This window comes from Neolamprologus brichardi, chromosome 6 (assembly GCF_056152115.1).
Source record: "Neolamprologus brichardi isolate AB-2024 chromosome 6, ASM5615211v1, whole genome shotgun sequence".
Classification (NCBI taxonomy): Eukaryota; Metazoa; Chordata; class Actinopteri; order Cichliformes; family Cichlidae; genus Neolamprologus; species Neolamprologus brichardi.
The window spans coordinates 28,847,867-28,873,159 of NC_142109.1; the positions used below are offsets into that span (position 1 = coordinate 28,847,867).

Below are 25,293 nucleotides of genomic sequence, written 5' to 3' on the forward strand. Positions count from 1 at the left end.
ACAAAGAAACAGTTACAGACCTTAAATTATGAAGAAAAAATGACCAAAGAGTTTAAATATGCTTTTGTTTAATGACATGAAGATTTTGCTTTTGACCAGTATAATTCTGTTATTGGTTATGACCCAAATCAGTTTAATTTACTTTGGAATATTAATTGTGTTTTTTTAAATTATTGCAAAAATAAATAAGACTGCATGAAAACACTGCAAAATTCTGTTCTAGTGCTAACTGTCAGCTCTCGTGTCACAAAAAGGCACCATTAGAAATTTAAATAGGCGCTTCCTTTTAATTTTTGCATTTATTTTAAAATGAAAATAATCCCTTTGGTGTTTTCAGTGAGGGACTGTAGAATGCAATGAATGATCTGCCGGTATTACAGGGAGTCATGATACTCTAAAACAGTAAAAAAGACCTAATGATTTTTCTGATAGTGGAAGAGACCTGCTGCTGTAACCCAGTGGGAAACCTTCACCTAAACTACTTTAAATTCTAGCACAGTGTGATATCAGAAAAAAAAAACCACATTATATTTTAGCTTTCAAAGTTATTCACATCACTCTTGCTTGACATCAGAATGAGATTATTTGGTTTGAAGAAAATCTTTCCACCTAAACCAACCTCACACACCTTGTATGTGTCCATGGCATAAGCTGGTTAAGATAAGTAAAATAGGGGTGAATTCCCTCATCTTTAATGCAACTCAACATACAAGTAACAGGGCCTATCTTGCATAGTCCCTCACCACCTTCTCATCTGACCTGATATAGAATTAAAGCTTGAACCGGCGGCAAGAATTCATCACATCTTATCTCAACATCCCAGTCGGGGCGCCAAGTGTCGTTTACCATGTGGCTAGATGACTTCTTTTAAAATGCTCTCTCTGCTCACTCTCTCTCTCTCTCTCTCTTTCTCTCGCTCTACTTCAGGGACCTACTCCACATCCAACCCCTCAATGTCTAACCTTGGTTCACGAGATCCCAGCACTTTTAACGAAATGGGGTCCAATCATCTTGAACTCAAATTAGAATCTATTTTTTGATTCTCAGAGGTGTTAGGTTCATTAAAAAAGCGAGATTGGCAGCACAATAAAGAGGGTCAAGCAACTTAATCGTTTGACTGCTGCCTGCGAGCTGAACATGTCAGTCCTTATCGAAGCAGTCTGTGTTCTCTTTCTTCCTTTCTGCCTTCTTTCTTTCCTAAAAATCCCATCTGCACATATACTCCTCGGCCTTATTCCTTTACAAGAAAATATAATAACAGTGTATGTAGGAATCCATTTCCAATGACTGAAAAATATCAATTCTCGCTTCACTACATGTCACAACTGTCTTTCTTCTTTTCCTTATCCAGCTGAGCCGCTCTCAGGTGTTTTACCAGAAGAAGACTCTCAGGACTCCCCCAGCCTGGGAGTGGCTCAGGGCGAGCCCCTAAAAGGGGACCAGGACCTGCTGACCTGCGGCCAGTGCCACTCTCGCTTCCCCTTAGCTGACATCCTGCTTTTCATTGAACACAAACGGAGGCAGTGCCACGGTAGCCTCTGTGTGGACAAACCTCTGGACAGGCCACCATCCTCCCCGCTCGCCTCTCCTCTTTCCACATCCTCGTCACACTCGCGGACCCACCATCAGCACCAAAGGAGGGTGCGTCAACCTGTCGAGGTGGCTGTTCAGGTGTCACCGCAGGATGAGGATTGTTTATCTGCACCCTTGCAAGGAATAATCCCTAAGCAGGAGAATATAACAGGTAAACACACTGGAAGCTTAACATGGCTGCCATGCAAGAGTAAACAGATGAGCGGGAGAAATTTGCATTCAAGCGTGAATAGAGTCTTGAAGCTCTAGATTGTGTGGAGTGGGTCACACTTTTAAGGTTCATAGACAGTTTATCACAGAAGACAACAAATACTCGCTGAAATTTCCCTTCTAGCAGTGAGGATGTGTCCAATCAGCGTAACCTGACGGCGAAATGTCTGCTGCTACATTTAGGAGTTGCGAATTTCCCTCAGTAGAGTCATGAATACACATGAAGATTAATAAGGATATTGATAAAAGGCACCGAAAAAGACGCGTGGAGACAGACAAAGAAACAGATTATAAAAAGACAGAGAAAGGAGAGATCAGTTTCTTTTGGTTTGTTGCTGCATCACAGATGTGCTCAGATCCTTTGGACTTCACATTCTCTCTCATGTGGTCGCGAGAGATGTATCTCTATCCCTGCCTGGCTTATTACACTGCCATATCTCTTGTACCCTCAAATATGCGCCTGCTGAAGCTCACTGTGATTCTAAAATTAAAGAGATAGAAAAGAATGTAATTACGTTGATCTGTCAAGGAAGAACTGTTTATTTGAGGAACACTACAGCCACTAATTGTCAGTGTTTTTCTTGATTTGAGTAATTAAGGACTTCTTAAGGCAGCTAGTTGGTTTGTTGGTTGTCCACTGGGGCTAAATGAGGCTGTTGTGAAAACATGAGTTGCTGTGCAAACAAGCATGGGTCCCTTATGACTGGTTTTATAGAGTGGAGTTTGATTTTGACCAGCCCATTTTGATGTTTATTCATTTCCTTTAACAGATCTGATAGCATGTGCCAGACTGCGCTGATTGCCTGGGCAGTTGTGATTGAATTTGAAGCCAATTCAGGCTGAACGCATAGAGGGCAGTTTTCAATAATGAGCACTACTGTGCTGTATTAGTCAGCGCTTTGGCTTTGCAGACGGCATTGTAAAGGGCTACTGTTATTTGGTGTCAATGTTTTAGCACTCTGCCATACAGAAATAACCACTGTTCATTAGTGTGCGGTTTGTCGAGAATCTTTCTCACAAACTGGGATGGACGCACACATGCTCAAAAAACACACATTCTTCTGACATGCCTCTTGGCCTTGTCAGCTGTTCGAACACGCCTTTCCTTGCTCACTTGGATCGTCGTGCAATGGAGTTCACATGATATCATGAGGTCACTAGCACTGTGCGAAGAGCTTTATTTATAGGTCTCATTTCTTTGGACATTGTGTAACAGTCAGGATTTCCTTGGGTTAATGATGAATAGGTTAAATTGACTGTATGTGGTGCATGATTGCATCCTGTTGTGACGCCTCACCTCACCTTTTGTTATCATCCTGTTATAAAATCCGAGGTCAAAATGAACAGTCTGTGCTGCAGAGTCTGTGCAGGACATCATATCAGTTATACATGCATTGCATATAAGCCTATAAGCATATTGCCTCGTCCCACTGCTTTTTTTTTTTTTGTCCAAGATTGATGGATACAGACTGGCAGTGCCAGCGCGCCACCCCATACTCCATATGCTATCTGCCATGTTCTCTTACCCTGCTCAGTTAGAGGCTGACACTGAGCTGAGGCATCTCAATATATACTGTTCCTACACATGCCTCAAGCCCAGTCCAATCCAGGCGAGTGTATGATAAATTACACCCTTAAAGATTTCCCTGCATCTTGCTCCCCTGCATCATTCAAATGAAAGTGACCCTTCCAATCTCCACCTCCACTCCTGAAATATCACTTGACACCGACGGATTTCCATATGGACAGCAGTTTGCGAAGGCAGCGGCTCTGGCTAGGTTAAGGAAAGTTGCTGCTTGACTAAAGGGAGCTGACACCCAGAATGGTTGAACTTGTAGGTGGGGGGGATATGAGAAGGGTGAGGGGCTGAGGAATGAGGGGCAGTACGTAATAGACCGATAGCTCGGGATGAAGCTGTGCCCCTCAGTCTGTCTCTACAGGACAGCTGAGGCCGTCTGGGAGTCTCATGACTGCAGCTGGGGTTTGGGTCTGCAGTCTGGGGCTCTGAGCTGTTAGACGAGGGCAGAGCAGCCTGCGTACCGTCATTTGCATGATAAACAATTAAAGATATGCATAGAGACATCGTAGCTTGTCTACAGACCACGGTTGTCCCAGAAATAGAGCAGATGATGGCTTCTCAAGCAAATGTGATTGCAGCGTATAAAGCTGCTTTTATTTCCCAGCATAAAATTGCTATTAAAGAGACAAACCGGTAAAGTGGATTCAAAGTTTTTATTTACATTAATTATTTCATGGCGTAAACGCAATTGTTATTAGCACAATAAATAAATTAGAGTCCAGTCTTTATAAATTAGATACACAACCACAGTGCATATTGTCTTTTTCTTGACCTATTTACAAGAAATTACAAGAAAAGATTGCATGAATTTTGTACCACATTTTTTTGAGGTATTATTACTACATTGTTCTGCCCTGTATTTATCCATCCCAGCATTAGCACCCTTTTGAATTCTCACCAGCGTAGCCACGTGTGTTAATGAGGCCACTGCAACCGTGGAAATCGACCACCATCTCACACTTCAGCTTCTTTCCAGCGCCCTGCCTCCATTGTAACCTGGACTCTGAATCGATACTGAGTCAATTACGGCAGCCACCTTTCACCCTTTTTTCTCTATGAGGAAGAAAACATTCAAACAACAGAGAAGCATTTCTTGCAACACCTCTGTGGCTGTGGAGCATTTTCTTGCAGCAGCTTGCCTGTCCTGTTTCTCCCCGTGTGTTATGGAGACAAAGGTATTTAGCAGGCTCCATATTGGCATTGTGCCACCTTTCTCCAATATCCCCTCCTTCACCAAGCAAATACATATACACACACACTGGGTGCCTGTCATGCAGAACTGGGGGGCTGGGCAGTGCGTGGAGATTGTGCATTAGTGGTGGCAGTGGGGGGGGGCTCCTTGGTAGCGATATCTTTTCCTGTGTCCAGTGTGCATATGCGTCAGCAGACATATGGGTCACTGTGCAAGTTTATATCCGGTGCTTTTGTTTGGGTGATCACTTTAATTGATACTGAAAAGGCAAAGATGCGTGCTGCTGCAATGATTGGACACCAGCTAATATTTTAACATACGGACTCCATTGTCTGTAAAAAAGTGACTCTAATTTGATCCTACAGTCGCTTTGGGCTGTGATAAAATCAGTCCTATTTTTGGCAGTGGGCTCCACTACGTTTTAATGAAGGTGAACAGGAGTGGTTTTTAGGATGAATTTTTCATGGAGGACATTTTTGTATGCTGAAGCCAAGCTCTAAACACCCACAAATGTTGTCAGTGGAAATTCGTCAGCCTTTGTTGTTGGATTAAATGTTAGCGGTGCTGGCTGTGTTCAAGTCTACTGAGTGTTTACATCTTGAGTGCGGATGCTGTGAAACTAACGTACGTGTAAATGTGTACATTTATGTGTGCGTAAGTGTGGTTTTGACCACTTAAAAATGTTTATAGGTTTCCGTGTGTGTGTAAAAGTGTGTGTGTCTCGCTGTTTGTAGCTTTACTACCCTGGGCGTGCAGGCTGAACATGAAAGAGTCTTTGACTTGGCAAGCCTTGCCTGAGGACACCCCTCTGAGGACTATGCCAGGCCAGACTTGGCACACAGCAGTGGGCCTGAGGGACAGGCTGGGCCTAAATGTGTGTGTCTAAGAGGGAGTTAGAGGAGGTGTGTCTGTTTTGTGGGTTTAGGAGGCAAAACGTATGCTGAGGTGGTGGCTATGACTGACAGTGGGAGTGTGTGAAGTTAAGAGCAGGTATGCAGTAGATTGTGCGTGCTGTCCTCAGGGGCTCCTGGCTTGGACTTCCTGTGCCTCTGTTTGTCTTCTAACAACTCCGGCATCACAGCCTTGGGCCATTCAGGTGGAGGCTAGCTGAAATATGCACACACACACACCTACACACACAAACATGCATGTGAACATTCAAAACTAGGCTCCCACAAATGCATGCACGCACCCACAGATGCGCACACACCTGTTCTATGAACACGACAGTGCACACGCCTCCTTTAAAGATGCACACATATGCTACAGTGCACACATACAGTGTAAACCCCCTCCCGTGAACCTGTGTTTTGTCTGTAATAAATGTGTTACGGTAGAGGCCCCATGATGTGTTGTGAGTTGATGAGATCTGTCAGAAACATATGATCCTTATTTTACCCCCCTCCCCTCTGTCCCTCCCACTCTCTTCCGCTTAGCCTTTCCTCTCTGTCCCTATCTCTTTCTCTCCCTCCCTCGCTCACAGCCTCTCTCCACACATCGCTCCAGTAGTTTGTCTTGGGGGACTGGAAACCGAAAGTTTTGGCTACATTAGTGTGTCTGCACCTCTTAAAGCCTTCCAACGTCCACTCTAGAGCTCATTCTCACTCTCGCAGATTTGGCTGCGGAGCGAGGCAGACATAAACACTCACACATACACTGCCTCCATCCATCCCCTTTACCCACTGTCAAACAAAGCCATACAACAGGAACATTCTTGTTTGTCTACAGCCACGTCATGCTGGATGAGAAAGTATCCTCAGAAATAAGCATGTCTTGCTGCTGTCCTGTCAATACTGTGGCAGGCAGTCACATCACGGGGTCAGAGGGCATCTGACAGCATCGGGGCCTGTCATGCCAGCCGCCGGCTTCACCACCTGCAGGTTAATGACTTTATTTTTAGACAGAACAGAAACAGAGAAGAAAAAGTGTCTTTGATACAGCTGTTGCTCAGGAAGTGGCAGATGAGAGCAGAGAGGAGAGAAGTAGTATTTTAGGAAGTAGGCAGGTTAGTTTGAGGTGAGAATGGGAGCAGATTTGACAAAGTAATTTTCCCTTTGATATTTTCCTAAAAAAAAATACCCATTTTGTCATAATCCTGTAAGTCTTTATTTAGGTCACTGAAACCGAACCAGATTTGGAAATTTTGTATCTCTAAGAGTAACACACTATCACAGCTTCTATCTCTATGCAGAATGTCATCTCAACCTCTGATATTCCTTTTGTGACTGTAGCATTTAAGGGTGTAGTGCTGTTGGATGGTTGCTTTGTCTTTCTCCAACTGAAGGTGATAATTCTGAGGCCATGGGAGAGCCACAGTGACAAGGACATTTTGTTAGTCTGATCCCACTGATCCTGGTCACTATCTAGTTTCTTCCTCCACAGTCTGGCTCACTACAGGTTTCAGTGACAGTACTGACTTGTCAGAACTGTGAGTCTGTTGGTGTGTGTGTGTATCTATTTGTACATTTGAACTTGGTTGGATGGCTCAGTCTTGCCCACCTCATCTCAACCACAAAGTTACAGGACACAGGGCCCTTCTATCTGATGCTGCACTCGTGCAAATTCTCATCCTTTATTCTTGGTATATTCCTTGGTGGGTGCTCAGAAATGCATTGCCTCCTAATAGCTCAAATTAACCATACATTTCATCTTAGATTCAAATCCCAGATCTTTTAAACATTCAGAAGATAGTTAATTCATTTACTTTTGAGAGTATCTTGATTTAGTCATTAGATTAAATTTAGGCTGTAAGGTGGTATCGGCATACTGCAGTTTGCTTTGCACACAAGCATACGAGCACAAGCTTGCACACAAATGAGAGCGATGCACACAAGGTGATCACTTATGCACGGATGCATGCATGCACACACATACTTCCACAACTGACCCCCAGCCATCATTCCGCACAGACACACGCATGTACGCACACTCATAAATGCACACTCCTGTCCCAGGCACCCTTTACTTTTGCAGGCTGAATCTCACTGATAACATGCTGGCGCCCTCATTTAAATTTGAAGCGCTTCTTTAATCTTCAAAGGCCTGATTGCTTTATGAATATGCATGGACTGAGCTGACTCTCAGTTCATTACCTTGTTGTAAATTCTAATGACCATTAGGGCCCTGCACGGTAATTGCCAATTGTTTTGCATTTTTGATTAGCCCATTACCGAAGCACATTCTGAACATGTCTGCCCTGCCTGCCTGCCAGGCCACAGCAAGAATCGGAGGGAGGGGGAGAGAGAGAGATGAGAAAATAAAAGAAGAGAGTGCAAGGGAACCTAGTGCGAAGGGTGGTGAAACACAGTTTAGGCAGCGTAAATTTTGAGGCTTGGCTCAAAGTGTTGTTTCGGGGGGAAAGTGGGGTGAGCTAGAAGGGGGCGAAAAAAAAGAAAGAAAAAGAAATGTAAAAGCTGTAGAATTGGATGTTCCCTAAGCAAGCTCCATCCTGCTTGTTTCTGCAGAGCTTGAGTGCAAGAGTGTGTACCTCACTGCATTTATGTCAGCATGCGTATTTGTTGACTCTGTGTGTGAATGTCAACTTTACTATGTGTATGTACCCAAGTTTGCGTGCAGCTGGATAGGGAGGGGTGCTGTGTTGGGAGCGGAGAGATTCTGATAGTGCATCCCAATGCACGTTGTGTCTGGGACTCATGAAAGATTGATGGTTCCTAGCAGAATGGCATCAGCCTGCTACAACTTGATAACATCTAATGGATAATTTAGCACTCTAAAACCTGCAGGCCAGTCCACCTCTCTAGAAGGCTAAAGAGGACAGCAGCTGCTGGGCTTTTGGGGCCACTGCTGTGACTGTTTGTTGGAAAAATAAACGAGAACAAACAGAAAGATGTGTAAGAGAGGGAGTAAACGAGGCAGGAAGACAGAAATAAAATGCAGAAGTGTTTCTGTGACCACGATTTGAATATCTCAACTGTGGTGATTGCCCAGCTCCGGTCACAGCAGCTTAAAAAAAATAAAATAAAATAAAATAATGCATCTTATCTTGAAAATATTCCTAACACAGTCCTCACTAGCACTTCAGGAGCTAAACTCTAATCCAAATATCTAATTTAGAGCTTGTAGAGGTGGTTTACTGGACATGAAGCAAAACAAAAAAAAAAAATCAAATTAAAGTAATTATAACCTTATTTTCCTTTTTCGCTCCTTGCTGCTACAGTTTCACAATTGTTGCTTCCAACTGTATATATAGCAAAAAAAGCAGAGAATATAATTACAAATGTAAAAGTCATGTCACTGCATTTTTCTGTATGACAGACCACCCAGATATTTTGATCCATAAAATATTGCTTGTGTGAAGAGGGATACTCATTCAGATATGATTCTCCCCTCGCTCTTTTTTTTCTCCCTCTCATGTACCATTCATAATCTCCATAGTGTTTACACAGAGCTTCGAGGCCTACTGTCAGCCTCTTATTCCCAGACTATTAAGCTGTTGACAGTTTGGTTAATCGTCCCACAGTTTGACTTAAGGGGAATCAGAGAGAGGTCAGCAATGTCTGTCTCCAAGGTGTGTTGAGAAAGTGGCTTACATGTGTGCGCTCTGTGGCATGCCTTTTATTGGGAGTTTGTCTCATTTTGGATGGGTGGGTGAGCAAGCTGTCAGTTTGTCTTTGCCGTGGTTGTGGAGGAGCCCGAAACACATTAAAGAAATGATCAAGATCCCGATCAGCTATAGCAAGTTCCTAGTTAGAGTTAATAGGCTGCCTGGATGGTTTATATCCAGCGTACGGATGTTCATAGTCTCATTCACATGTGAGAGAGAGACATAACAGCATCAGCAGGAGCAGCAGCAAGGCCCAGTATGTCCAAAGGAGGCTTGGGCAGACAGCATGATAGATGGCTTTGTTAAAGGGTCCCAGGGTGTCCCCTGAACTTGAAGCACTCTGTTTATCTTGAATAGGAGACGCACATAGTATTGGGGGGCAGTGAGGAGGAGAGGGAGAAAGAGAATGATATAGCTTTCAGGGGAACGAAGAGGGGAGATTGCGGGCCGGGCTAGTGTCTGAGCAGGCCTGCATGGGGGTTGGGGAGGTTAAGGGGGGGTCGTGAGCAGGCACGGCTGCTGGAGAGACAGAGAGGAGGGAGGAGGGGTGAGGGGGGGGGGGAGCTTTCCTAGTAGCTGTCCATTAACAGATGAACTTGGCAATGGTCCAGGCCTCAAAGGTCTTGGGAGACAGACACACATGCACATATATTCACACACGCACAAACATAGACAGATGTACACTTTCCTGGTACCTGCACACTGTGGATGGAATGCCACCATGGTTCCTTTTTGTCCAGGGGCGAAACAGGACACGTCTGTGGTTCACCTATGTCAGAACCAGTTCAGACCGGTTAGTCAGCCAGGCCGAAGGAGGCAGACGGACGGGCCTTGTTGCTCAGCCCTCCTCTTCTCTCTCTATCCTCGTCCTCCTCCTCTGTTTTCCAGGCTTTAGTGGAAGGAACAGAGAGAACCTCTAACCTGAGGGCACAGGACAATGCAGAGGAGAGAAAAAAAGAAGCGGGGGAGCGTGGGAACAAAGCGAGAGACGAATGGATCCGGTCGCAAACAGGGTGGGAAGAGGAGAGAAAAGTGTTTGGTTGTTGTTGGTGCTCTCCTCTTGATGGGGCAACATTAGCTTAACACCACTGCTGCTATTGTGTACTGAAAACATGACGGCAAACACGAGATTGGGGGAAAGAATTTGATGTGGAAAATGCACATAATGGACCGTTGTGCTGTGTGGGCGAAAAACCGCCTGCGTCAGTTGCAGCCATATTCCATATAGCATACTGTATGTGTCGGCGTTGGGGAACGTGTTTGTCTGTGTGAGCTGTAAAAAATGTGGACGCAACTTCTCTCCTAATTATGACTCGGATGTGTCCCTCGAGTTTTGAGAGCAAGCTGTTCGCGATTCTACTTCAAATGTTCTCAGCTCGCACACAAACCTTCCCTCAGCATGGCAGATCAGAAGGCTCTGTCACATCACGAACATGTAAGGAATTCTCGGATGCCACATTTTTGTCACTTTGTGATTGCAGGTTTTGAAAAAAAACAGAGCCTCCCTCTTTAGAATATTTATGATTTTAATAAAATTGCTTCTGTGATTGACAAGATGTTTACATTTTTGGCCGCTCGCATACTCATAATTTTAAGCGAAAAGTGGGGTTATGACTCAAGCAGAAGTGCGTAATGCTGAGGTGAGAAAACTGACTTTTTTAAAAGGTGTGATACTTGTGTGAAAGGTTGGTTGTGAAGACATGGGGATGTTTAAGAAAAGGAGTGGATTAGGTGTCACCTTTTCAGCTAGCCTTGCAGGTGTCTGCCACTCTTTTTTTTTTTTACCTGATGCCTGACTTTCTCTCCCTCACTTCTCCTTCTCTTCTTCTGTTCTCGCTCAGAGCCTTTTGTTATTTGATTATGACAAATGGACACCAGAGAAAATCTTTAAAGTTCAAGTGCAGATTTTCTTATCTTGTCTCAAACATCTTAATTGCAGCGATCTCAAGTTTAGAAACAGTTGATGAATATAAATGCAGTGATTTTTATAAACAAGTTCACATTTGAATCCAAAAATAGACAAGTGTGATGTTTTAATGTAAGGACAATAGATGTGATTATACGTACCCATCACATGCATGCTGCAGGAAAAAATGTGGATAATATATATTTGCATGACTGTGAGTGTATGCACTTAATTGTCTACATGTAAATGTGTGCAATCCTATTTGCATGTATTTCACACATGCCCACATTAGTTTGTTATTTATAAAGAAGGTTCTTCTTTTTATCTTCCCCCTTTACTTTCAGCCTTCAAGCTATTGCTCTATTTCTTAGAAACATGTTTTCTTTCCCAAAAATCTTGTGTGGCTACTTTGGTGCGGAGGCCAAAAAAATATCTTGCTTTTATATGTGTGTGTATGTGTGTGTGTGTGTGGGAGAGAGAGAGATGATGGCTGTTTTTATAATGCCCCCTGCAAATTTGCATATGTATATGTGCAGATTGTATGAGAAGAGCTCTCACACTTAGAGCAGTTGGATGGGGAGGGTGATGGGGGCTGCTGCAAGGGTTGTGTGTATGGTTTATGTGTGTGTGTATGTGTGTGCGTGTTAAAGGGGAGTCTTATTGGCGCTTTCACCCCCTCAGACAAAGCCGGCCACTACTCCCAGATGGTAGCCTGCTCTCTTCGGCCATGTGTCTGGTATTTGTATGTGTGTGTGTATTGTGTGTATGTGTGTGTGTGTGTGTGTGTGGACACAGACATCCAGAAAGACTGAGTGATGGAGAAATATGTGAGTGTTTGTGTGCATGAGATTCAAGCAGATGCTGAGAAATGGCCATAACTTGAGTAAGCATACATAAAGACGTGTAAAGACTGTGGGGCTTTAATTCATCCTTTGGATGGGTGTGCATGATGTGCATCTTGTTTGAAATGCATTGGAATACATAATTCAAGATAGATGGACAAGAAAACAGAAACGGATAATGTGAGGACTCAGGGATGGACAAAATGGGACAAAAAGATGGGATGGAGGAGGAGAGACAAAGATTGGTCATTTTTAAAGGTGATGACCTAGAGATGTCAATGGGTACCTCTCTAAAGGGGTCAGCCTTGAAGACTAGGCGTCAGGATTATGTTTACCTCAACTGTCTGCTGGGCAGCAAGACAATGAGTCAGGAGGTTAGCATCTTGCGTAGGGAACATACCATGAAATGTTGATTCATTCTATAAATATAATAAAGTTTTCATTCAAATGAGATTTGGATCACTACCCTTTACTATGACATCATGCTATTAACCTACGAGTGTCTCTCATATGTCATGTAAAAAGTATTCAACTTGGCAAATAATTCTAATGGTATAGGAGTCCAGATATTCAATATGAAATCCTGCCTAAGGGTTCTGTCTAAATCCTGGTTTCCCCCTGGGGGGGTATGTTAAAGCAAGCCTTCAGCCCTGTTAAGAAGGGGCTATCTATTGCTTGGACAGACTCCAGCTTCTCTGACCTTGATGTTTGTTTTCCTTGTATCCCCAGACATAAACATGCTTCTCGCATCCAGACACACAGACAGTCAGGAAGTTATCCTCTGTGATGTTTTTCTCTTGCATCTGGCTCCTATGTGAACACGGGACAGAAGTAGTGGGTTTGAAAATGAATGTGCACGAGAACAAAGTTAGGCGAACACAAATGTTGTGTGAATTTTTCAGTGTGCATTTTTTTTACACCATCCACCACGCATACACACACACAAACACACACACACGCCTCCGACTCAGGCCCTTCTCTTCTCTGAGACCTGTCAAACTGGTTCTCTTTCATTAAAGCAAAGCCCTTCTCCGTTTTCTTGACCAGGTAGTATTTTGTTATCAGACAAGAAACTAGATTCCCTTATGACAACCTTTTGCCCCAAAGCTCAAAGTGCCAAGATAACCATTCCCTATTTATACCTTTATTGAGGCAAGCCCTTCTCTGCTTGTGAACGGTCTGGCAGTGCTTTCCGTGCTGGACATGCCCTGTTCTCCCCAGGCTCTGGTACTGCATTGGTCTGCCAAGTTGCAGGGCCAGATTGCCTGTAATAGGCCTGCCATTTCCCTCTCATCATCTGTCAGCACTCTGGATCCAACTGCAGGGTCCAAAGAGGGCTACCACTCTCCAATTAAAAAGGTTAATTTGCCCTCGCCGATCTCTTCCGCCTCCCCCCCCCCCCCCCCCCCCCCTACAGCTTTACTATGTCTTCATTAACACTCATTTGTGTCTGTGTAGCTTTCTTTTCATTTTCTCTCTCATTTTACTTGGTTTCTGTAAATACTGCTTTAAGTTGAAAAGGTAAGACTGAATGGCCATTAACATATTTTTTGAGCCAGCATATGAATTAAATTGCTGTCAGTGGTTTCAAAGTGCTTTTGTAGCCTTGGCCAAGCAAATAATGTTAAATTCAGCAATCAGTCTTGAGCGCACAACTTCCTGCTTAATGTCACTTTGATTAACTGACCAGTCTCAGTAGAGGAAGCATGGGCTTAAAGAAAATATATTTACAGCTTTCTTGGAGAAACTAAGACGAGAAGATAATTGCAAATGTACTGTGCAAATCTTGCACATATCTATCTATCTATCTATCTATCTATCTATCTATATATATATATATATATATATATATATATATATATATATATATATATATCCGAGATCTCTGTCCAGAAGAGACAGTCCTAGGAACAGCAAAGATACTGCGCAGGACCATGAAGCTCCCAGGCAGCTGGAGGAGCCCAGCTTGAAGGATAAACTGGGGCGTGTACTTGTTTTGAAAAGTTTCCTCAAATTCAATCAAACTTAACAAATAGCAAAAACATCCTAAGCATTACAGTAATTCTAGGAAGTCCATGAGATGACTGTGAAAATAAGCACATGCCTGTCCAGTCAAACGAGGAGAAAGACTGACAGCTCTTTCCGTCTATATGGAGGCCATACTTCATTGTTATTATCCTCACACAGTGATGTCAGTCTCTTAAGCCTAAGTCAAACCTGAGTGGATGAGCAATGTGCAAGTGAGACTGAGATCCACCTCATTTAAACAGATGGAGAGGAGTACTCCATCTCCAGTATGCTTGGTACTTTGGTATTTTCTTTTTTCCTCTCAGTTACCTCTTTCTCCCTGATCTTCGTAGTTCTCTTCAATGTTGCAATCTTTTTTATCTCGGAGAGAACTCCTCATCCTCTCCCTCCCCTCCCTCCCTCCCTCTCTCCCTCCCTCCCTCTCTCTGTTTTTTTTGCCTTAAGCTTCAGCAGTGGTGTCACATGGCAAGATATACATGTGGACATGTCGCTTTGTGATCCCAAAGCTCAGGAAGGAAGCTGCCTCTAACCGCTGCCTGTGCTGCTGCATTCTGTCAGTTAGCACTGCCGTCAAAGCTCCATCCTCGCGTCCGGCCAGCACAGCTAATAAAATATTTGGTTTGTGGATCTTTTTGAACAGGATATTGAGATAACTGAAATATAGATAACGCTGGTTTTGGATTTGCACATTTTTCTTCATTTGTCATAACTCCTTTAGGCATGATTTTAATTATTTTAGACATTGGACAACTTTTGCCATAAGTTATTCAGAAGCCTTTCTCCTTACATAATACAGCTATGGTAAAAAAAAAAAAATTAGCTAAGCTAAGTTACAAAAATATGATTTTTTTATTCTCACAGAATATAAGAATATAAGAAGTAAATTTAAATTAACAAAAAATTGAGCCTTGTCTGTACAGTTATTTTACCTAAATAAATCGGTTGTAGCAGCTGTGTCATCATCTGCTGTTGAGTATGAAAGCTGTTAAGTATAAATGAAATTGGGGGGTCATTCCTGGTAGTTTAAGTGATTAACATAAGCTAATGACTTTGGAAGGATGAACAGGAGGTGAAGATAAAGGGGGGGGGGGGGGGGGGGGATGTTGTCTGGCTCCCTCACCCACCATTAAAGGCCTGCCCCTGGACTGAAAGAGTGGGCCAGTTTCCCATGCACGGGCAGCACACGCAGGCCCTCTTTGGTTACACAAAATGTCTGCCTGTATGGCTACGGAGAGAGATATTATTAGCGTTATTTTGCCGGAGTTATATGAGAGCATGGTGCTTTTAGGACCCCTTGTTTGAGTGGTTGACAGACACTTGAGTTTGTGCTGCAGATTAAATGAAATTTTAGCAGCTTTTTCTTGGGACTAGGCCATAAAACCACACAAAGGAAGCAGCTGCCACTAATGTAATCTAGAATGGGGTGCTGCAGTGTAAAGCTGTCCACCACTCTTTTGTTTTTCCATTCTTCTCTTCTTTGCAGCTCTTTATGCCATTCTTGACACCCTTCAACTACACCCCTTCCTCTCCTGATAATATCCTTGTTCTCTCATTGCCTTTAATTCCTCTTTTCATCAGCTACCCCTCCATGTACTGTAGAGGTGATGAAACTGGGGGAGAGCAATAAAGGGCATGTGTTTTATGAGCAAACATATCTTTTTATGTCTTTATATATCTATACAGCGGTGTCAAAGGTACATGAGATAGCATTTGGGTCATCTGCAAAGCATTCTCAGCCAACGGCTTTATTTTCTATAGGCCTACACTATATCAGCTAGAAATGTATGGAATGAGGAGCTATGCAGGTTATCGGGAATCTGAGAATTGAGAAAAAAATTCTGCGATTGTATAAGTAGCATGCGGAAGAAGCTGTGGAAGGAAGACTTATTTGAAGTTGACGTTTGTATCAGCATAGCAAATTTTTTAACTGGCCGGCGATGCTGTACTCAAGTAGTAACTTCTGTAAATGAAGTTTTATAGTCTGTTAGAGAAGCAATGGCACAAACATCTGGCCCATAAATCTCAGGTGGTGCTGCAGAGTGCAGTCTGAGGAACCAGTTCTACCTATCCCCTGATCAGCCATTAATCCAAATGTCTGCATTTCCACATGCATTTATATAATGTTTACAAGAAGTCTTTCTATTGTAGGCATTGCACTGTGAAGTGCTTCTGTACCGTCTAATACATGTGAAAATAACCTGAAAGCACAGTTCAATGCATTGCTTCTGCAGTGCTCATACAGCAAGTATATGAGTTTGTATATTTCCTATGTTTTTTTTTGAATATGTCTTGCCACTGCCTGTTGAGGAATGTCTCAGCTCATTGGCTCTTTCTGTAAAGAAATAATGGCTTTGAGGTGGACTCAACTAGCCTGCCTCCCTGCCAGCTAGCTGTACATGCATGTGTCCTGTTCTGCAGCTGTTTGTGAATAAATCCTTCTGTCACTAAATGCACACAGGCTTTCTTCACCTGTCCTGCTTATCAACTCTTTTTGAGAAGTAAAAGCTCATTTTGGCATTTTTCTATAACATCTTTTACTAGATTTAAAGTAAAATATGGTTGCTTATTTGGTGATTATTCTTGCTGAAATTTGGACTTGTTACTACTATTATCTCTGATGTGCTCAGTCTGCCTTGGATTATTTTATCTTGGTTACCTTTGGTTTTACGCAGCCTTTGTAAAAACAGTAAATTAATGTTTTGCACACTTGCCCACCAACACGACGTGTTTACTTAAAGCTGATGACTTCATAGAAACAGTTCTTTTCCCCCTTTTGCCACCCTCCTTTTTTGCTCCTCTGCTTTGCTCTCCCTCTTTCCATCCCCAGGGTAGGTTGCTATAGTCCCCCTTATAAACATAGTAATCTATAGGAGCCCTAGACCCAGACAGATTTTTGGCATGGCTGTACAGGTAGCATTCCAGCACGGTTTGAGATCTTACGGCCCTAGCCTCGTTAAAAGCCTGATTTATGCTTTACAGCTGGGCACAAAGGAACCTACAGGTTGGCTACCTTAATTAATATCACACTCACTACAGCTTGGACCTATGCAAGGATCTGACACACCTCCGGGGAGAATATGCAGAAAGATCCACGTGATGGTAGATGGTGTGAGTGTGCACGTAACTGAAAAGACAGCTGAAAAAACAAAAACAAATACAAAAAAACTTGTACCTGTGTTAAGCATGCTTTTAAAAGCACATGCAGTGCAGCCAAACTGAAGCCATCACTGATATATATGCTAAATTTGTCTTCAATAGCAATATTGGTTATGGGTGTTGGAGTTCTGATCTGTAAATCCCATTCTGTACTGTTTGGCCCATTATCTTCCATTCTTTGCTATAGTGGCTGATCAGACCACATGTCTTCAATTAGTAGGCAGGAATCTATACGGCGAGACTCGAAGATGAAGAATTGTGTGAAGCGTGGCCTGCTATTGCCAAGCATATGGCCCATCCATCTTACAGACTGTTATCGATGGTAAACGTTACATGTACATGAACTGAATGCCTTAAACCTGCTCAGTCTTCTCTCCTCCAAGTTGTGTTGCTGAGAAAAAATATAATTTAGCATGAAGCGCAATCAAACTTCAAATCACTGATTTGGCAAATTATTTTAAGGCATCAGACCAAATAACAATGAATAAATAAAAAACAAATCAACAAATGTTATATGACTTTTTGGCATTAACCTCTCGTAACACTTCATATTACAACTTGGTAATAACATGGTAATAACATGGTAACCATGTGCAAATAAAGCTGCAATAACTACAGTGAGAGCAATCCTGCTGTAAAGGTCTAGAAAAGGAGCCCAAAAAGAAATATATATATATAGGTCACTTTGGATCTCTGACCACTTCTTCGCTCTCTTATGTCTCTCCCTGCTTCTGTAGTAAGGGGCTGAATTTAGGGCTGAACAGGAGGCCATTTTGCAATTTTAATCAAGATTTGGAAAGCGCCTGGGCAGAGCAATGGCCCAACACAGTTTTCTACTTGATGAATTAATAATGTAATGGGGAATGGAGGCTTGGAAGAATGGATGGTGGTTGGTTGGGGCACTGAGGTCTCACTGTTAGGGCCTGTGTCCTTATTATGGGATCAGAAAACTTCATGTCCTAAGCTTCAATTCCAGTGTGCTCTTCTTGGTAAAATAAGTGCTAAGATTAAAAAAAAAAATCACAGAAGCGATAGCGATCAAATAATTCTGTAACTTAAACTGTGTCTTTTTCCTAAGGAAAATGGATTTGTGAGCTAGATCTGACCCTGAGACACCCCTTGATCTAAAGAGTCTGGCTATTGATGCTTCCTTAACCACTCGACCACCGTGTGCACAGTCACACACACCAGATGGGACGCGTGTTAAACCCTCAGCCTCCACAGCTCCAGGCCACGGGACACTCCAACACACTGGCCCTCTTGTTTTAAAGTGCCATGTCCCTCCACAATGCCTTGAGGCTCCTATGCATAACGAGCTGCTATGCTTGGCCCAAGCTCACATGCCCTGGTCCTCTCACCCTGAGGTGGTAGGACAGGGTGAAAAATAACTGCATGTTTAAAACAGCCCTTGTTCACTGATATCCAAATGATGACCCATGCCTGTGAGCTTCTGGGGCTACTGGGAGCGTGTTTATGAACAAACAACTCAGGTCAACATCAGGCAAAACTTTGTGTTTTCTAAAAGCTGTCCACTTTTGCACAAGGAAAAGAAAATATAGTACTGGTATAGATTAAGGTTGATCCAAGTGCATCTGAAGCCTAAAACCACCACAAAGACCATCAAACAAATGCACCTTCAGTGGTGATTTTTTTTTACAGAAGTATTAGTGCAAAGAGTTTATCCTTCTCATTTGAGTCAAATAAAAGTAACAGAGAGTCAAAAACATTTGCACACGCTGGCCGAACGGATACATTTTGAGATATACCCGGCACAAAATACATGCGAGAAGAAAATGAGAAGTATTTTGAGACACAGGTGTTTATAAGTGAAGAGTCCCTTGGGGTTTAAGAAAAGAAGGATTTAGAGAAATTTTTTTTGCTTGTGTGTGAGTTACAGTATCTGTGTGTGATATAGGCCAAAGGTAAAAGCTAATAGATGCATTGAAAGGGGCAAGGGAGAAGCTATGGGTGGGTTACAGAGTGTGTGTGATTGCGAGAGAAAGACCTGCTCTGACCTCTTTCAGTGCTGTCATCAGAGCGTGTTAAGAAAATAGCGTGATGGAAAGAGGAGCATGCAGGCTGCATCAGGGACAAAAAGGGAATGACTTCAACCTTAGACAGGCTTAAGTGTTTACTCAGTCCAGACAGATACACTGTGTGTATGTGTGTTACAGTGTGTGAAGCTGTTTTTATCTGTTCGGATATCCAGAGATGCACTGACTACAGGTCCGTGCCTGTAGATGAGAGAAAACTTCTCTTCGTCTTAAACGTAGGCCAACTTCGTGTTCATTTTTCATCTGCTTTGTGTTTTACCCTGACTTTTAATTTATTATTTATGTTTGGCTGTTTGTGCAAGTCCACCTAGGAGTACATGGTAGTGAATGCAGATCTTGCCTCATACATCCACACATTTCACTTACCCTAGTCCCTATTCCAGAGGAATATAGACAAACGATAAAATACCATGAAATTCAACATTTCAACATTCCATTGTTCATGGAATTTGGAGTGTTTATTGCAAGAGAGCATCCTGTTCTTTAAGCTACCATGGATTTCAGTATATTTATAGGTAGATGCTTAACTGTCTTCATAAACGATAAACGATACAAGGATGTTGCAGCCTGGCTCATTCTGTCCTCTGTCCAGAAGCAAATGAAGCAAAAGCACATAAAGACACAAATATGAGGCTTTATTTAAAGTAAGACAGTTTTTCAGGTCTGCACTTTGTGTTTCCAAACTTTAAACTTGTAATATGCTGCCTTCTTATAGCTCAGAGTAGTCAATAGCTCTGATTATCAGAGCTTTTCTGTAAGCTCTTTGGTAACGTGACTTCAGTATGCATACATTAGATCTTCAGAATTGCTTCCATGTGGCATTTGTGATGTTTTGTCCATCTTCCTACATGTCTGTGAAGACATGTAGTGGGGGGGAGGTCAGACACAGGGGCCTGTATGCTCCGGTGAAGCCGTATCGCGTCCTGGCAAATGGTATGCAGGCTCATAACGCGCTCCACTCATCCAATAGCCGGAGACGAAACAGTTTTGACAGTGTTGAATGCCCTGCCCCGGGGGCCTTATCATCCTTTGCTGCTTGCCTGCCTCCTTCCCCTGTTTCTCTTCTCCTGATGCTATCTATCTAGAGATTTATGCAGAAATGTGCAGCTAGTCGACCTCCCTGGTCCCCTTCCATCCTTTCTGCAGGGACGGCAGCCTGTCATAAGCTGAGCTATGCAGAGATAGTGAAGCTCAGGCTCTGGCCTCATGTTATACGAAGGCTATCTTGACATTGCACTTGAAACACACATGATGCTTGTAAGAAATGACAGAGATGCACTCCTCTGAATGTTGAAGGTTGTATAACTCAAAAATGTTCGTGTATTTACCATAATCTTTTGTATTCCATGATTTCTAATATATTGTGTTATGCTCTTTGTTAGCCTATTTTATTCTGCTATCCTCTCCCTAAGCTGCAATTTATTGAGACATATCTTTTCTTTGACAGAACACTTTTCACATTTCCCCTCTGAAGTGCTCAGAGACTTCTCACCCATCTGGGATATTGCCCGAGTCCAAAAATACTCCTGCTTGATTAAGTCTTCTTATGTACCTGGATATGTGTGCTTAAACTGACACTTGGCAGTTTGCAGTTTCTTTGATTCCCGTCCTTTATTTAATACCTTCTCCACTGAGCATTGGCTTTTGTTGACGGTGGTTTGATCCTGTGAAACGGATCCCAACTCAATAAATAATCTCTGCGGATGCTTACATAAGCGACGGTCCATTTAATTAGACTGGTTAAGCTTAGAAGCCCAGAGGTCTTTTCACTGTACTATTAGAGCTAGGATGAGAAACAATAGTGCGCGGCCTCCCACTGTCACTGGTAAGCAGAGAGCAAATAATGATCTGCATCAGAGACACGGCTGGCCCTGCCTATTATAAGGTCTGCCGGACCCGAGCCGCACCCAAACACGAAGCTGTCCAGCTGGGCTTAGTCGGAGTGGATGAATGGATGGAGAGAATGATAGATGGAGTAAAAGAGAGATGGATGAACGGGTAGATGGATGGTCAGTTCAAACACAGTTCAACCGAGAAAAGATCAAAAAGACTAAGGTTATGCTGGGAAACAGGCAGCGTAGAGTGATGCAAATTTAAAATTATTCTGGCAAGTGTGTTGAATGCAAATACACAGGACTACAGAATACTACAGGAAACAGTCATGTAGTCATTCTAACAGTGAGTGTGCGTGCTGATTACAAAAAAAAAGTACAAAATTATACGAGAACACACATTTGTCTACTGTGTATGGCGCATTCATTCATTGGCCTCTGTGTGGGTGCCATCTGTGGTTTCTTAGTGGCTCAGAAAAAACTCCCGAGCTCAACTGTTGCTCTTATCACCTTTCATGAGAAGGAGAAAGGAAAGGTAAGAAGTGTAAAAGTCTGATTGGGAACAAAGCTACAGCCAGCAGCTTACTTTATACTGGCACAGGCCTTCAAAGACCACCATGCATCTTTATCTGGAGATCTGCTCCCCCTCCCCTGTCTTGCTCATGCCAGCTGCTTTTCTTCTCCTAGTCTACCTCTGTCTTTACCCGTTCCTTTCTGTTTTAGCTCTCCATTCTTTTTTCCCCCCGCTCATTGTGTGTCTCCTTTTCACTTTCCCTAGATTGTTGTGCCTTATGTAGTGAGTAGTGGTCAGCTTCCCCATACTGTATAATGTGTGACTCCAACACCAGTCAGTGTTGGCTGGTTTTCTGTTTAGTAAACTGTATTTCCTGCATCCGGCTTTGTCTCAGAAACAAGTGTTTGTCAAACAAGCCTTTTGTCTGTGGCCAGTGGCTTAGCGCACCATAACGAGCCTGGCTGGGACAAAGAGCTGGGTGTATGTGGCTGTGGCAGAGAAACGCAGACAAACAGATCGAGACGTAGAAGTAAGAAAGAAGGTCAAGGCCAGTCCATTTGCTCTATCAGGTTTCACACACACACACAAAGAAAAAAAAAAGCAGAGACAGAGAAAAAAGTTAAGGTGATAACATGTATGAGACATATGACAGATCCTTCTCTTAGTCTCTAAAGCTGCTAATGAAAAATTACAGTTCTGTTGTTAACTGAGCTGAAAGTCATGTAAACCAAGAAGGCCCCTATTGTGAGCTTCTGTTACTCCCCCATCTTTTCCCTCAACCTCTCCTTTCCTGCTTCACCCTTCACCCCTGTCCAGTCCCTGACTGTGAATACCCTAATGACATAAACAGAGTGGTAATCACATTAACAGGAGTTACGGCCGAGGCACTCTTAAGAGGCACTGTATTGACAACCCTCCGTCTTCCCGAGGCACTCACTCCAACACCTATAAACACTTATGAATATTGGCAAAGACCTTCTATTAGCATAATCACTTTTCAGGTGTGTGTGAGTGCTCTCTCGAGCCACAGCGACTGATAACTTTGAGAAATGGCAGTGACACAACTGTGTCCCTCGTGTCTTCTGTCTCTGTGGCTTCCTCCTCCTTTGGAAGCCAAGCAAGCTAATCCTGTTAGCCCATTCCTCCATTAGCTAAATGACCAATATCAGTGAAAGCTGCATGGTCACACCAGGACAGGCTCAGCCCACTATCGCAACTGGTCAAGGACAAAAATAAAAATAAAAATGGAGGTCATGGTAAGTCTGCTAACTTTTTATTGTATGGCTAAATAGTAGTAAACAATACATTTGAGAGTGGTGGGTGAGGAAGAGAAAGCTGTTGACATTTTTGTGTCAGTGCATCTTTAACTTGCCAGCACTTGGTCAATGGGTTGTCTTTGTGTCTGTTACTTGATTTTGTTGTGGTTTTGCCAGTGTTTGGGCTTATGGGTGGAACAGGGTGGTATAGCTACTCTTTGTGTAAGTACATGTTGTTGAGAGAGTGCAAGTAAGACTAATTATGGGAAATGGGCCATTAACGATAGAGGAATATGCACAAGCAATGCGTTCCTCAGTTGCCTAGAATTTCTGGATTCTGTATGACTTTGGTCAAAATTGTTGGCTACGATGTTTTGTGAGTGTTGCTGCGAGGCTACCTTATCTTCTCTTTGACTTATCATAATTTCTCTTCTGTCCTTGCAACAGGCCTACCCCTAGATCAAATCCTTTCTCTCTAATATCAGTGCAATGTCCATTAATATCACAATAATAGCCTCCCGCTGCTTTGTGTTGCAATGCTTCGAAAGGCTTTGAAGGAATTGTTAACCTCCCATTTCATTCCTTTGACTGTGTATCTTCTACTTTCTATTTTTCTTTTCTCTGTCATCCTTCTAACTTTTTGCTCCCAAACCACCTGCCCTTTCTCACTTCTTCTATATTCTTTCTGTCTCCTCTTTCCTTCACAGTGTCTTCTTTCAGCCCCTGCCATGAAATGGCAGCTAAGGGGTTGTCAGTGTGGTTTCTCCTCTCTGCTGATCCTATTTCAAAGGGACGTGTAGATTCGGCATTAGCTCCAGCTCTCTTGCTCTTCTGCTCTCCAGCCCTAACTCATCTCAGACTTAAAGTTACTAGAAGAAGAGAAACGGACCGAGAAAGCGAGGGAGAGCTTTCCTTTATTCTATTAGAGGACAGACTCATTTATAAGATCATCCTTCCTCCCTCGCACAGTTTCGTGCTTCTCCATACAAGCAGAAAAAGGAAGAAAAAAAAAACCCTTCAAGGCCATCAAACGCCTCGTCAGAATGTCTTTTATCCTTTTGAAAAGCTGTCCTTCCATCCCTTTGAGGACAGCTATTAAGGACAATAGTGGGCTTATTTAGATATCTCCTCTGCCATTGTTGTAAATCTGGGCATGTGTTGGTCTGGCTTGTTGATGCCCATCAATGTGTCCGCTGCTCAGATGGGAATAACAATTATCATCACTGCTTGTGGCATGAACACAGTTTGTCAAATGTCTATAGATGGAGTAGTGATTGCATAGCACAAGACATGCTGGTTTTGATGCATAAGAAAAGGAATTGAGTACTGGCTTTGAAGTGCATTCTTGTGGCTCTCGTGTCCTTCAGAAATATGGTGGGTTGTCATTAGGAATGTCTCCTTCACGCCACACTTCTCTCCTTTGCTCCCTTCCTTTCCCCCTGCCTCCTTCCATGATCCTTTAGTGCTCACTTTCCTCTAAAAACATGGACGTCTCACATTCCAGCCAGCCCCTCCTTCTTTCTTGTCCTTCACAATAACAAAAAAAAAAAAATCTGTTTCCCCCCTCATGCATATATGCTGTGTGCTCGCACATTAAGACGGGGATGAGGAAGTGTGTAGACTGAATCAAAGCAAAGCGAACGGGAGAGGCCAGGTTATTGCAACTGTTTTACAAGTGACACGGGGCTTTCTACTTAAAGCCATAAAAACACACACATAATAAGGAAACATACATATAGCAGTTAATGTAATGGGCACATTTTATTTGTGCTTATGAGAGAGGGAGAAAAAATGTGTATGGGCAAATGGCTTTTTTATGATGGAAAAATTCCATAGTGGGTCAAAGCCCCTTGCAGGTGGCAGCAATTAACTGTAATTTTTGCAGATTGTAATGATCCATAATTTACCAGTATACCCCCTTCCAACTCTTTTCAGTCAAGAGAAAAAGGTTTGTGTGGAGGTTTGATTGGGTGCACATTTTAGCTGTGTCCTGGTCTTTAAGTGAGATTGTTCGGAGGGGGCCACATTGACTCTGGACACATAAGATAGAGAAACAAACCAAAAAAACACCAATCCGTTCCCTATGTTGCTCATCCACCACATCCCTCCTCTTTCTTCTAGACTGTCACTATATTTTTCTGGCCCCTCTCACCCTTTTGCTTCAACAGTAGAAGGCTTAAAACATGCAAAACTGTCCATCCACCATCTTAGGGATCACCCATAGTTTCAATCAGGCACACATAGCCTATCATCCTCTCTCCCGCTCCCTTGTTTTCCCTCTTCAAACACAGTATGGCCATGGTTTGGGTTCAGCATTGGCAAATGACTTCAGAAAAAATGCCCTCAAGTGAAAGAAGAAAAAAGGGAAGAAATGATAAGAAACCCCAAAGATGAAAGAGGGAGCACATTTGCAAGTGGCGGATGCTTCTTATTTTGCATATCTCTCACTTCTTCTTTCTCCTTCTTCTCCTTTTCTATTCACCTGAGAGGATTTAAATAAATCCATAAAGCATGAAATATCAGAAATAGAAAAGTAATGCATGAAATGCATTTTCATTGGAGCCTCC

General features: G+C 42.9%; 1 protein-coding gene across 1 annotated transcript in view; it reads left to right on the top strand.

Moving 5' to 3' along the window:
• The window catches only part of bcl11ab (BCL11 transcription factor A b), a 33,083-nt gene that overhangs the window by 1,618 nt on the left and 6,172 nt on the right, over positions 1–25,293 (top strand). Inside the window, exon 2 of the mRNA XM_006790642.3 lies at positions 1,352–1,744. Within this exon, the coding sequence (XP_006790705.2) occupies positions 1,352–1,744 (393 nt within the window). The remainder of the gene's footprint in view (positions 1–1,351; positions 1,745–25,293) is intronic.